This window comes from Podarcis pityusensis (assembly GCF_964106645.2).
Source record: "Podarcis pityusensis genome assembly, chromosome: 2".
Classification (NCBI taxonomy): Eukaryota; Metazoa; Chordata; class Lepidosauria; order Squamata; family Lacertidae; genus Podarcis; species Podarcis pityusensis.
In genome coordinates, this window is record NC_138029.1 from 30137101 (window position 1) to 30151890 (window position 14790).

Below are 14790 nucleotides of genomic sequence, written 5' to 3' on the forward strand. Positions count from 1 at the left end.
AAGAAATAATGGTGTAAGTAGAGATCTGCTGTAAGTAGCAATGAACACAATCAACTTTCCAGACTGAATTCATCATGATAGCAAAATTTCAGGACAGTTAAACACAATACAAGTCTTGTGTAGCCATTTTTTATTAAAAGGAGGGGAAAAAATACAAAATAATTTTTAAACATTTGTTGGTTATGGTCCCCCAACTCAGTATACTCATAAACAAAGCCACAGTTTACTGTTTCGCCAGTACGGTGCTAATTTTATTACAGCCAAATGCATCATCCACAAGGAGAATAATGGATTTTGTTCCTTCACTGTGTCCTGTCCCTTGTATTCTTGTTTGGAAATAGAGCAAGTCTAAGCAACTCAGCCCCAGACTCAAAACTTTCTAGTAATAAGGTAACTACTTAAATAACGATCAGTTGGATCAGCAGTGACTCAAACTGTATTTAGTACCCAGTGTAGATTATCAGTAGATTATGCATGTTGAACAGGTCAAGTTTAGGGAAGTTATGCAGATGGCCAGAAATGCAAGTACTCAGAATATGTGAAATGAGCTTTTGATAGCCCTTTAAGAAAAAGTTCAGTGAACTGAAGTACGTGTAAGCACATGTGGTATGATTACCTGTTAAGAACCCTGTTATTTATAAAGCACATAAAATTTAGAGCACCAGCAGAACTTGGCTAGTATCATTTACAGCAGTGGCAGATACTACTTTACTTTCACCCTGAGAAATTCTTCCCAAAAATATTTTGGGTTGTCGTTGTCATCCGCCTGTCAAGACAAGAATATTTTGGGAAAGATGCTTAAAAATCCACATGAATACAGTTCAACAGAAATTTGAAAAAGTTCCTTCAATTAATGGTGCACCAGTTCACACAGGAGTAAGTGGTATTTTCTTCCTCCTTCAAGAAATCTTAATCACTTTCACAGAATCTCCTCCTTTTGTTGTTTTAATGAGGCACAGCATCTCAAGCTGCTAAATGTGCTGTATATAGCTGACAGTTTAAACATAACATTATTTAAATGAAATAAAATAGCTATCTTATTTTTGAAAGCATCCTAGTTGGTCCAATAAATTCAACACTGTTTCCTTCATAAAGCTGATCAGAGAAATGTGCTTGAGCTATTTTTCGGCCCGAACAGAAATTAAGACGGCATAGTTAATCATGATCACAGTTGCAAATTTAACATCAGCAGCAAATCAGTTGTTATATTCAAAGCACTAACATCAAATAGAATATCTAAGTCATGGAGGTCAAAGAAAGGAAAACCAAGTTTATGCATACAAGGGTCCAGCGGCAAAACAAGCAGATTTTGACACTCATGTGACTATGAAGAAGGCTGCCTAAGTGAGTGAATATACCTATTCACAATGGCCAACAACAGGCAGGTTAGGCAACCTTGACTGGCTGCTTCTCATGTAGGCAGTGACGTCAAGCTAGTTCTGACTCTGTGCCTGCTGAATGGCTTTAAGAAAGCCACCTAGAAAACTTCCTTGACCAAGCTTTGACAATTTTTGTTTGGGTGTCCTGATCCAAAGACTAACAGACACACTATGGCAAAATAAAAGTTACAAACAAACGATGCCTCTAGTAGTAGAGAAGGCAGATTTGGTAGCACTTAGGAAGACTAAGAAAAAACCTGAGGGAAAGAGGATTGGTTCCTTGTATCTTGCCGACCTGAGTGACTTAAGGGGAAAGAGACATCCCACAGAAAGGTGACACACACAGCCCCTGCTCTATAGCCCCATACTGACCATTTATACCTTGGCTTTTTTAAGGACCTGTGTTGCTGTCCACTAAACTTGCCACTGAAAATGTCTTTTTGCCTTCCTCTGAATGTGGCTTGCATCTTTCGGCTTGTGCTCTACTGGGGGATAAATAGCATTTTTATTTTGGCTTCTATGGCTTAAATTAAGATTTACACATTATAGTTTATTCTTAATATCGCGCAGCGACACTTTCCATTAGGAACTCCTTCAGCAATGAAATTTGTTTTTTTTTATCCAAAAGGTGCTTTTTGTTTTTGCTATGTGCAAGAAAAGCAGCACCTAAATCCAGTGCTTTGCTCTCCAGGATTTTTTTTTTTCCAGAAAGTGGCTTGGCCAAGAAGAGAGGAAGCAGCACAGTGTCTGCATTTAACCAAGCCTTCGGTCTCGTTTAAGAGCGGCAGCCACTTTCCAGGCAGCGATACACTGGGAGAGCAGGATCTCTTCTGGGAATGTATCCTCTAGTTCTTCTGGTATGTTGCTCCCTTTTGTTTCGAGGTATGGAACAAGTGTGTACTTAAGGCTGGGAAAGAGAGAAAGAGAGTGAGCATAAAGTATAATCAGCTATTCTGCAGTACATGGCACTGTTCACGAGCACAAAAAGAGTTACATCCAGGTGATGAAGAAAATATGCAAAGTTTGGGCTTGACAGGCTCTTACCTCCACTTGGGATCGAACACCTCCTGAGCTTTGGGATGTTTCAGCTTCAGGATGATCATTTCGTGCAACTCTTGGAGGAAGGAATCCAGCCCAGCCTGCATAAGGAAGGCATTGAGGAGTTTTGTGTTCTCTGGAGTGAGCTCCTCTTTATAGGATTCGCTGACCTCTGCGAAGGGATCCTGGGAAGAAACACACAACAGCATCGTTAGGGGAAGAAGGGAGAACAAGAGCACAGAACATCAAGTTATCTCATCCTCCCCACCCCTTTCAGATTCCTACCTTTTTCAGATGCAGCAGCTGTTCAGATTTATGGCTTGAAAGGAGCTGCCACAGTGCAATAATGTGCTTTAGGTGACATCGGCTCAGCACCTGTAAGAAACAAACAAATGTTTGACCGTTTTTAAGTTTACTATAATTCAGAACTAGGTATACAACAGCTATGAAGATGAGGTGGACATAGCTAAACATTCCTTTAGAAGAAATGCAAATACCGTATTTTTTGCCCTATAGGACGCACTTTTTCCCCTCCAAAAATGAAGGGGAAATGTGTGTGCGTCCTATGGGGCAAATGCAGGCTTTCGCTGAAGCCTGGAGAGCGAGAGGGGTCGGTGCGCACCGACCCCTCTCGCTCTCCAGGCTTCAGGAAGCTATCCGCAAGCCTTGCAAGCCCGGCGGGAGGTCCCGCGGGCTCGCAAGTCTTGTGGGCAGCAGCCTGCAGCCCACAAGCTGGGGGGACAGCGGGGAGGCGCAGCGCCGCCACCCCGCTATTCCCGGACCTGGTCTGGAGGCTGGCGGCGGGGGGGGGGAGAAGCAAGCTTGCTTCTCCCCATCGCCAGCCCCACAAGCTCGGGGGACAGCGGGGCAAGCCGCTGCCCCAAGGAGGCTAGAGAGGCTGTCCCTGAAGGCAGAAGAGGGAGACAGAGCGCTCCGCCTCCCTCTTCTAGCTTGGGGATGGCTGCGCAAACCTGGGGGGGAAATAAAATTTTTTACCTTGATTTCCCCCCCAAAAAACTAGGTGCGTCCTATGGGCCGGTGCGTCCTATACGGTGAAAAATACGGTATATTTTTAAAGTTGTTTTTCATTAATAATGTTTAGTAGAAGGTGGTTGTTTTACTGATGATTTGTAATTATTTTACTGACAATTTGCTAATTATTTTGCATGGTTTATGTTGCAATTGTGATGTTCTATGTTATTATTTATCTATGTAAGCCGCTTCATCACTCGTGTGAGTGAAAAGCAGCAAAGAAATAAAATAAATGAAATGAATATATACATTCTGTTACACGTATATTCTCTAGAGACAATAAATTTGCAACCAGCAACATCTTTTTTCTTTAAAAATAGCTTTAAGTTTCTGTTTTCATTGAAACTCATCCTAAAGTGCCCAAGAGTTTATTGTTATTCAGCTCTTGTGTATACATAACTGACTTTTATCTGTATCAAGTTAAACAGAAACCAGCATCCCCTTCTGTGACATTTCAACACCCCTTGAAGCAGCAGAATGTCTTGGACCACTAGGGTGCTAGGACTTACTTTTTGCCCTGTGCTTTCCAGGCACAGGCCTGAGCTTTAAAGCTCTGTATCTGAATGCTCTCTTTCTCACCCCGGAGCTTTCCCCCATGAAAACCTGCTCTTTAAAGCTGAAGCGCAACTAATGGCAATTCTGCTGCAATTCAGAGCAGGTGGAGCTTTAATGCGAGAACCATGCCTGGAAAGCGTGGTGTGTGGATAAATCATTAGGCTGTGTGGTAGTTTTAGGTTCTTGCAAAAAACGGTTTGACTGAAAACTTGCAATAGCAAAAAGATGTTCTTTTTAAAAGTCAGAAACAGCCAAAATAAAGGGACTTAAATCATAAGCTGGAAGACAACAGTTGTATTGTGCTTTCTCCAATGGTCAGTATAATTGTGGGGATGGTCCCCCATTCCATCTCAAAAGGTCAAAAGGAAGGCCAAAGGTGAATGGAACTTGGACCTCTGGGAAAAAATGGGTGGAGAGAGCACCTCCTTTAGCTTGGGGCATGTAAGACAGTCATCGCGTTCAGCCTAGTCTACTTTCCTCTTTTCCCCTGCACTCACCTTCATCACGTGGTCACTTATCTGATGGCCCATTTGCAGGATATTTTCAACATACTTAGACAAAGTCATATCTGGGTCTCCTCCAGCCACAGCTAGGAATCCTAAGGTTATTTCGGTGACAGACAGAGCTTCACAGATGTCACTGTAGGATAGCAGCTCCCCACTGATCATGCCAATTGTGGAATTTGGCAGAGAGCTCTGTAATTCAAGGGAATGAAAGCCAGTCAACGCCCATCATTCAGCACAGATTGTTGCAAACACTGCAGTCAGTCTCTATATAGTCCACTCCTTTTCTCTGCAATGATTCTTCCACGTTATAGAAGCTGTTTGCCAGGCCCTGACTTGGACAGCAAACTGGGCACACACCTACAAGGAAGTGTCCCAATGAATTCCAAAGGGCTACCAATGTACTTGCTGCCTTGTGGGACATCTTGGGAGGCTAAGGAGTAAACCCTACACAAATCCACAGTGGAGTCCTTAAGATGGTTGGATGGCATCTTATCCACCCTCCTTCCGACAATACCAGCAGCCAATCTGGTGCCCAATGAACCACATCAGCGAGGCCAAGAGTGGGGTCTTGTCCTCTGGGCAATACACAGAGTTGTTTGACCTCCATACACACTACCTAGGCTTGTACCTGGAGAGGGTCACTTCAGTGCTACTAACACAGCAAAAACAATGCAGTTACAAGTTACTGGTCTTTACAGCCACAGCAGGCGCTGTGATTCTCCAGTGTTTTAACTTCACCCCTGCAATGCACTCCATTATCTCTCGAGACAGAAGGATGCCAACAAAAACCAAGCAAGCACAGAATCAGGCACTGTGCAGCAAGAAGCTAATCCTAATTATAACAAAACTTTACTGAAATGCAATCAGCCACTTTTTGTATTCTTTCTCTCCCATCTCTGAAGCTCACCTGGCTCAGCTTGGTTCTGATATCATTGAAGAGATGCTCATAATTCTGGTCATGCCTGTATACCAGAGTGGGTATGCCCTAGTGAGAAAGAGAGAAAAAATATGCCAGTGAGCAGGCCTTTGCAATAATGCTCTCTAACCTGAAAAATGGATCTCACAAGGCACCAGGAAAGCTATGTGGCAGCATTAAGCTTCTATGATACATACTGTCAATGTGATTAAAGGCTTTCCCTGTAGGAATCTGCTAGTAATTTGCTGCTCAATTTTTTCCAGTTCCAGTTCCTGGAGGGCTTCTCCTCCTTTCTCCACGCTGTATTGGCAGTTGGACAGGATCAGTGGGATCAAGTCCCTCCCCACCTCGTAAGTGATCACATGTAGATCCGTCACCTCAGCAGGGCTGACTGAGTATCTGTTGAGATGGGGAGGGAGAACACAAGGGAATGAGAAATCTTGCTCTACTGCTAATTTGGCACCAGATAAGGCTATTGGTCACCCTGCAGGAAGTAGTGGGGATTCTAGCACATACACACGCAGGCATACCTTTCGGCATCTGTTGTATATTTTTCTACGGTGTAGACAAAGTCATTGTGTAGGCCAATGAGATAACTGGCCAAGGCAGTGGAACAGAGGCCTAGACCATGTCGGCGAGGCAGAAGGATCTCAAAGTCACTATTCAGAGTGAGGTCAGAAGCACAATAATCTTTGGGGAGTTTAATTTCACCTGCATTTGGACCAGAAAACATTAGTGAGTGACCAGGTTTCTAATTATCTCTTGTTCATTACCAAGAAGATAGAAGAAGAGGAGTTTGGACTTGATATCCTGCCTTTCACTCCCCTTAAGGAGTCTCAAAGCAGTCAACAATCTCCTTTCCCTTCATCCCCCACAAAAAACACTCTGAGGTAAGTGAGGCTGAGAGACTTCAGAGAAGTATGACTAGCCCAAGGTCACCCAGCAGCTGCATGTGGAGGAGCGGAGACGCAAACCCGGTTCTCCAGATTATGAGTCCACCACTCTTAACCACTACACCACGCTGGCTCATTTTAAGTATGCCTCAGCACCTCGACTCCCACATTCTTGTTCTGTCTTAGAAAGTGGTGAACTAAGCAAACCTGTTGGAAAGCAGGGCAAAGATCACCTTCAGCATGTTCACAAGGAATGACTCCAAACAGTTAAGCAAAGAGAAATGCACACTCCATAAAATGAAAATGCCATTCAAGGGGTGTCCACTAATATGGCCATTACAGAGCCCTGACTGAAGATGTTTCATGCCTGAAGTGCTGGGAAACCAACTGGTAAAGACATCAGAGTCAGCCATCAGCATTGATTAGCATTAATGAAGGATCAGAATCTCCACCCAGAATTACATGAGTATTTCTCAAGCTCTCTCTCTCCACACACACACTTTTTGAACTTGCCAGCTATGGTGGGGAAATTTGCAACTTAAATGCAGTTTCCTCTCCCTTTGATCAAAGAAAACTTCTCCATTAGATGATCAAGCCTATTAGAGATTCCACTAAGCCTTCCGTGTACAATCCTGAGCTGCCCAAGCCGATCCTTTTGGTTCAGATCAGTCTAAGTCACTCCACTCCTAGTTAGCTTGACCTCCACCTCCTTCCCCCAGTGTTCCCTCCCTTAGTTCCATATCCATTGTTTTTATATATTGCATATTTAGGTCTCCAAGAGAGGCACAAAATACATAAACCACCCATCACCATTAAGACTAGCTCCAAGCCATAAGGAGTTCAAGGAGATCTAGAAGGGATCAACCTGCCCTCAATTGCCTATTACTTCCATCTTCCTGGGTTGATGACAAAGCAGCTGTTAATATAAATCCAGGGTGTCTGACTTCCAAGCACTCATAATGGATAGACCCAATGATTGCTACCACCCCTGCGTCCAAAGGCCAGAGAAACAGGATCCATCCCTCTTTCCCTTCTATTGTTCTGGAATAGGTAATGCCTTCAGCTTGGTACCTCTCTTTTTAGTTCTCACATAACACTGGGTCCCTCCTATCTATTGCCACTTAAATATAATCTCAAAGTTGCCAATCCAACCCATTCTTGTAATAAACTGCACAGTCCTTTGCTCTAAACTCAAATGTCCTATGTTATGTTCTACTAGTTCACCCTGTCCTATGTTAAGGGTGGGTGGGGGAGTACTGTAAAAGGAGAGACTGCTAAGTGGAACAACCTTTTTAGACTCTTTTCAGGAGACTAGAGAGTGTTTCTTCCAGCATTAAAGACCCAAGTTACCATTAGATGGCACCAGGTGACCTCGCAATCTTACTATTTTTCTAGAGTAATGGTGTAAACTTGCCACTCACCACTGGTTTCCAAGGAAGATCTCAGTTTGTTCCAAACAGTCAGAAATATCTTCACTCTGTTTGTCATAAGGCACCTCTTGCCTTCTGGAGAATGCAAGAAACAAACAGCATGTGACATATGCAAGATTGCAAAGTTCTGCATGTCTTTCTAAGGGAGTTATTGCCCAAGTAAGTTTTGGTTCAGGAAGTTAGAATGCAAGAGCAGCCTAGCTGAAGCAGACCAAAGGTCTGCCTAAACCAGTACCCATAGCTGCCAGCCACATGTTTCTGTGAAGCCCCAGGCATGGCACAAAGTCAACACCCTTTCCGATGTTTATATCTAGTTTTTGGTTTCAGGCAACCCCGTGTCACTAAGATGCCTAATTTTCAGGTAGACCTATCCTCTATGAATGCCATCGTTCAAAGCCATCTAAGCTAGTGTCCACCATTGTACGTTGTTGCACTGAATCCCCAAATTAATTGTGATGAAATACTGCTACAAATATAAGCAAGTTCTATCTCCTGGTCAAATGCTAGCTTCCCACTGCTAAAATGGATCATGATCCAGGTTGTGTTAAACACTTCTGGACCCCAATGATTTCAATGGCAGAAATTTAAGCATGGCCCTAATGTTTCCACTGAAATCAGAGGGACTTCAAAATGCTTAATTTTAGTTGGATCGTGTCCATTATGTCTACAAAAACAATGGCTGTGTTTTCCTGAAGGATGCATTGCCACAATGAGGTGACCATTTTAACCAGGAAGTCACTCGACTTTCTCCTCTTTTTTGCTCTGTGCAAGGTCACAAAACAGGGATGACTTATATAAATGTGAAGCTTGGTGTTAACCACACGCCTTAATGCTCTGCTAACTTAATATGGAAGAGTCTACCTGCGGAAATGTTGAGAAAATCTTCAATCTTTCGGTATTCCAGCTCTGACACGTTCTGGAACCTTTTCACCAAGTATTTCTGCAGGGCCAGAATTTCTGGCAAAAACTTTACCAATCTCAATTCAGCTTCCTAAAATGAAGCAGAGTAGTGCTAATGAGATAAGAGGAGTTGAAAGACTACAGAAGCATGAGTGGCTTTCCCCTTAGGAGGCAATTGCTTCACCTGGCCCAGACAGTGGTATCACTGCCACTTACCAGGAGAGCCAGGAGCGAAATTGCGGTGAGGTTGGGCCCGTGTAGGTGCACTAGTGAGAGCACCACATTGCCTCTGCTGGTGCTGCTGCTGCACAGTCCCCCACCCCATTGCTGTCACCTCACAGTGATGCTGCTTCCAGGAAGCAACTGTAGCTCTGCCTCACCGGGTGAGCCACTCCCATGTAGAAGAATCAGCACTGGTGGTTGTAAATAAGCAGAAATTAACATACGCACAGAACTCTTCATATCTAGCAAGTCCGTAGAACATGGTTTCCCACAGGTATAACTTCATTGTAAAGCAAATTGAGTAAGGGGTTACCAGAATTAGAAATAAGCAGGACCCCTGCACAATCTCTCTCCTGGTTTCAGCTTTACACAATTTTATGCATCCCCTCTGGCTTTTTGCCTACTTCACTTTGCCCCTTATTTTTCTTCAGCTGCAAAAAATATATTCTCAATTCTAGTAATATTTCCACCAGGAAAGGGTATAAATGAAGCATTTACTTTTAAGTCATTCTGGGCAGAGATCTGCTTGGTGCAAGTAGACCTTGCTCTGTGCAAAGCTCCTCTCATTACATAAGACTTCACACAATATTTTTAACACAAAATAAACTGAACATCATTCTAACACATCTCCTTTTGCTATAAATGAGTACTAAAAGTGGTCACGAAACTTTTCTTCAGCTTCTTGGTGAAGCCTAAGTCTAAGCACTTCTACTGCTTTGCCAGAGGCAAGTAGATGCTAAAACTGGTTGTACATCGGGGTGGGGTGTAATTTTGTGTCCATTTCCCCCCACCCTGCAATGAAAGCTGGGAACCCCCAAGTGTTCATCCATCCAAAGGAAGAAAAGATACTGTGACCCAGTTTATCCCCCCACCCCACAGATGGTAAGGCAAGTGGTATCCAGGTGCAGAAAAGGGTTAAACAGCTAGGTGTTGGATCAAGATAAAACTTCTAACAGTAGAATCTGCCCCTTGTCCTTACGTTCCCCTCAATCTCAGCTAACGTGCATAATAGTTCCCTTAATCCAGTTCTGACAGCACTCAATACCTTTGGATGGTAAAGTAGATTTGGGTCTCTGATAGTCATTACCTCACAGATACCAGCACAAAGTTACCTTATGCTATGACTGTGATTTTAATATTTCAAAGCACCTGCCTGGTTTGATGCTTACTGATGTACTTCAGCTTTTGACAAGTAGCTGACAGGAGACTTCTGCTCATAAGAACAAAGTCATAACATTCATAAAACGAAGGAAAAGAGAAAGGAAGATGAAGGGCATATATTGGGGTTTCCCCTTTATTAATTATGAAGAGCAGCATACACTTGGGTCCCTTGCATGGCAGTTTCTGACTCATGTATTCCCGTATTAGGGCCAGGCAAAAATCTGGGCATGCTCACCTTTTGCAGAAACTTCCATAAGATGGGCAGTGTGTCCTTGCCACCTTTCTGCTGGACAACGTGCCCCAGGTACTCAATGGAGATCCTCTTCTTGCAGCTCCACATCCTGGAACAGTGTACAGGGCTGTTGGTCAGTGTGAACAGGAAGGCTGCAGGGTCCCCATATACAACTTTCACTACTGGGTTCGAAGAGATTCTCTCATCTTCACTGATTCGTCGATTCAACTCCAGAAGTGTTTTATCCAGAACCTGCATGGGGGAAATGAGGGAGTGAGGGTTATAACCATTAAGATGCAGCCTCTTTCAACACACACACACACACACACACACACACACACACACACTTTAAGGCAGGGCTGGGAAGTGGGGTTTAATGCTGATCTAGGAATTGGTGTGATTCTAACTGCATCTTGAATAATTGAATCTGTTAGTTCATCTGAGGGTTCTGAACACCTTAGCTCTCAAAAGGTGAAATGCTCACTTCCTTAGAGCTATTATGAAAATTGCAGGTGTGGGGTATCAAGGAGAGTTACTTCTGAAAGAGAAGTCTTTCATTTTTCTAATTAGTAATTGTTCTTTCAAATGTACTCCTATCAATATAAATAAAAAACTAGCTTCTAGAATCCTGAAGTAGCATCACAGCAAGAAACTGAACCCAGAGTGAAGCTTTGCAGAGGACAACTTCCTCAGTCCCTAGGAACTCCCAAACAATTTTATGCAGTAATCTGGACAAGATCTGGTCCTCATGTCGGACACTAAGAATGGATGGGGCTAAACCTGCCCTTGCCAATGTCTTCCCTGAGTGCACACCATTACTTTATCCACTAGCCTTGGAAGGAATTACTGGGCACGTTAGATTTCAAAAATAGGATTCTCGTGCTTACTTTCTCTTCTGCACCACAAATAGAATGGGGAGGTCAACGTAGCATCTGCTAGAAACCCCACTACTTCCTGCTGCTGACAGGTGGCCTTATCTGTTGCTAAATCAGCAGTAGAGAAAGATTTCTCATTCTTGTGCTTTCCCTCCCCTGCTCAACAGATACTCTGTCAGCCCTGCAGAAGTGACAGACCTACCTGCATACACATCCCTGCACAAACAGGTACAAATACATGCACAATGTTCCACTGTAATCAGGATAATAATGTATGTTGTATCGGCTGCTAATGAAATATACACAGGGCTAGTCTGTGTACTGTCAGAAAATACAAGTTTTTGAGTGTGTTTTATGTTACCTCCAGTTCAGGAAGAATGATGCGTGCAACAATTCCCTCCCAGTTGTTTCTTTGCTCTTTTTTGGAGAGTTGACCATCAAAACGCACTGGCCCTGCAAAAGGACATTTATTGCATGTAACACCTTCTTATTATCTCTGCTTCCTTGCATGCAGTTCAATTTGGCATGGGTCAGCTATGGAAAGTGGCAGTAGCAGTAACAATTAATAGTTCTCTGTCCCTGCTTTTGTTAAAGGGCTGGAGATTATTGATAGCAATTCCCAGTTTCTTCTGCCTGTATTAGCCTCTAAAAGGAAAAAACCTGGTTCCTTCCCCTGACTACCACATAAGCTACACATCCTCCCATTGTCTAGCCTGGTTTGCACAAAATACTAAGGCTATCGTTCGTTTAACAAACCATGATGTAACAAAGAGTTGCCCCACAGATGAACAAACAAACCATAGTTTATTCTGCCAAAGTTTGTTTTCCTGTTGTTCCTGCTTTATGCCCTAGTAGCTTGGTGAGTTCCTGGAATGGGATGGTCAAACAAACCATGATTGAGGGAGGGTGCCAGGCTCTAACATAATGCTAAGCCATGTTTAACAAATCAAGACTTGTAAGTCAACAACAAACCATGGCTTCAGATCATTGTTTGTTGCTAGTAAACAAACCATGGTTTAGCTGCTGAACAGAGTTCACACATGACACTAAGCTGGGGGCCAAACTTGGCCCATAAGGCAATTTCCTCCAAACCACACCCACCTGCCCTACATCTGGCATCATATGTGCTTTCAGGTGTGGGACACATAGAGACCCAGCTGCCAGTGCAGAATATGGAAACTTAAAGTATGCTCCCAATTGCACATTGGCAAAGGAAGGCACATTGCCTATTCACTGATGAGTGGGAGAACCAAAGCCTGTTGGATCAGCAGTGCATGAGTGTTTCTCACAGGAGAATTCACATGAAGAACTGATGTCTTCAAAAAGCAAGCTTTGGCTATACAACCCATCAGCTGATGAACCAGACAGCCAGTCTCAGGAGCTTTAAAGTACTGTGCAGGAGTCTTGGCAAGTTTGCCAACCACCCTGCACACAGCTTTGAAGTCTCAAATTTGGGACTTCAAAGTGCCAAATCACCTGATTTCATCGTGACATTTGTGGCATCGGATTATTGACCGGTGTCCACCTGCCAAATTTGGCTGGTGAGGTTAGGCCTGATAAGTATCTGGACTGTGAAGCCAAGGAAGTTCCCCAACCATGGCTTAGTATTATGTGAGAACCATAGCATTAAGGGTGTAACAGCTCTAAAACATCAGAATGTGTCAATTTGGTTTAGCTTCTATATATGTTGCATGGTGATGCACAGGACTATTCTGTGTATAGACATTAAGTGACTCACACTAAGTTACAAAAGGGGGCAGCATTCAATGTGGGCAGCATTCTTGAATATAAATGAAGACTGCACTACAGTGTATATTCTAAAAACAAGATACTCTGTGTGCATTCTTCACTTTATCAGTACTATGAGTCAATAATGCAAAGCCCAATAAAAGAACTTGGCCAGAACCACCAGTAATGCAAATAGGACTATTTTGAAAAGTGGAGACTTAAATAATAAAAGCAATGAGACTATGAAATCAGGTTAAGAGCAGACATGCCACTCACAAGAAAAAAGTTACTTATTTTTAGAAATAGGTACAATACAGCTCTTCTTGAGAACTCTGCCATGGCTGCCTCAATCAACTCTGAAATATAACGTCACAGTCAATGCTGTGAATTTATGTCTGCTTTACTAGAAATGTAAGCAACCACATTTTGCAAGCTGCTCTCCTTACATTGGCCTGTCTGTTGGTGAGGCTCCTTGAGAAAGCTACAAAGAATGAGATGGACAACGTTGGTGGTTTCATCAGCACACTTCCCAAGAGTATTCATCAGTTGCTCCAAGTCCTTAAGAATATGATCCATGAGAAAGCTCACTGGATCCTCAACTGGTGGTTTTATGATCTGTAGCAGGGACTTCAAGAACAAAATGCAAGGTTCAGAGCGATCAATATGCAGTTCTATTGCAAGGCATGCAGACTAACAGTCAGTCATTTATTTATTTCATAAAATTTATATGCTGCTTGATTAGTGAAAAATCTCAAAAACAGGAAGATTATTAGTAAAAACAATCAAAACATTTCTAAAAATTAAAAACCAGCAATACGTTTCCGGGGTTTGTCTAAACAAAAAGAAGGCTTGTCTAAACAAAATTGTTTTTAGGAGGTGCTGGAAAGTGTATAGTGAAGGCATCTGTGTGATGTCAATGCCACCTGATGCCAAATTGCTGGACAACTGTGATAAATTATTTCATCCCTGAGGAAGCCAGAGGTCTATTGTAATGAACTATCTACCACAAGTGTCCACTATAGTATGAGAAACCGAGTACAGTGGTACCTCGGTTTAAGAACAGCCCTGTTTACGAACTATTTGATTTACAAACTCCGCAAAACCGGAAGTAGTGTTCTGGTTTGCAAACTTTACCTCAGTCTAAGAACAGAAGCCGAACGGTGGAAGGGTACCGGCGGCAGGAGGCCTTATTAGGGAAAGTGCGCCTCGGTTTAAGAATGGACTTCTGGAATGGATTAAGTTTGTACACTGATGTACTACTGTACCTTTTCAGTTTCTAGGAAACATTTATCCATATATGAAGCTTGTTAACAGTCTTACTTTCCCTCCATGTATTACTGAAATGTAACAAATGCATTTCTGCATGAATCGTTAACAACCACATTTTTTAAAAAAAAAATACTTAAAAAAAACCCCAGTGGGGCACTTTGCCTCAAGTGGAAACACATCCCAGGCCAGTCCTGCTGGCATCCAATCATCTCCTTCACATGATACTGAGAGTAAACCTTTTTTTAAAAATTGAGCTCCGTTTCAGATATGCTTTCTTTAGTTTCCACGCAGCAATGCTTTTCAGACAGAATTGTGTGGTTCCTAGTTTTATTTGAAAATACCTGGCGATCTTTTGTGGCTCCCAAAAGCAGCGACAAATGAGTGAGCAAGCGAATCAGAATCAGGACAGCTGGAGACATCGCCCTCTCAGATGCAACCTTAGCCTCTCTTTTTTCAGGTTGTCCAAGCACATGGCCGGTTTGTGACCTGTCTTGAATATTCCTGTACAGAATAATATATACAGTATGTGCACACTTGCTACAAAACAGTACTTTTGCGCGCTTAAAAATTCTGATTCCCAGACATCCAGACAGTAATTATCATCACGCTAAAACAAGAGATACAAACATATTACATACGTGGTATATAAAATAT

The 14790-nt window shown here is 42.8% G+C and overlaps 1 protein-coding gene across 3 annotated transcripts in view; it reads right to left on the reverse strand.

Annotated features, from left to right (window-relative positions):
• Positions 1-113: 113 nt before the first annotated feature.
• LOC308470357 (E3 ubiquitin-protein ligase RNF213-like) overlaps positions 114-14790 on the reverse strand; it is a 92525-nt gene continuing 77848 nt past the window's right edge. For all 3 annotated transcript variants that reach the window (XM_080993511.1, XM_080993510.1, XM_080993509.1), the window contains 13 exons: positions 14478-14637; positions 13314-13494; positions 11501-11592; positions 10268-10516; positions 8611-8740; positions 7741-7824; positions 5957-6137; positions 5624-5825; positions 5418-5495; positions 4502-4699; positions 2703-2792; positions 2424-2602; positions 114-2286 (listed from right to left, as the gene is read on the reverse strand). In XM_080993511.1, coding sequence (XP_080849637.1) covers positions 2133-2286; positions 2424-2602; positions 2703-2792; positions 4502-4699; positions 5418-5495; positions 5624-5825; positions 5957-6137; positions 7741-7824; positions 8611-8740; positions 10268-10516; positions 11501-11592; positions 13314-13494; positions 14478-14637 — 1978 coding nt within the window. In that variant the 3' untranslated portion in view covers positions 114-2132. The remainder of the gene's footprint in view (positions 2287-2423; positions 2603-2702; positions 2793-4501; positions 4700-5417; positions 5496-5623; positions 5826-5956; positions 6138-7740; positions 7825-8610; positions 8741-10267; positions 10517-11500; positions 11593-13313; positions 13495-14477; positions 14638-14790) is intronic.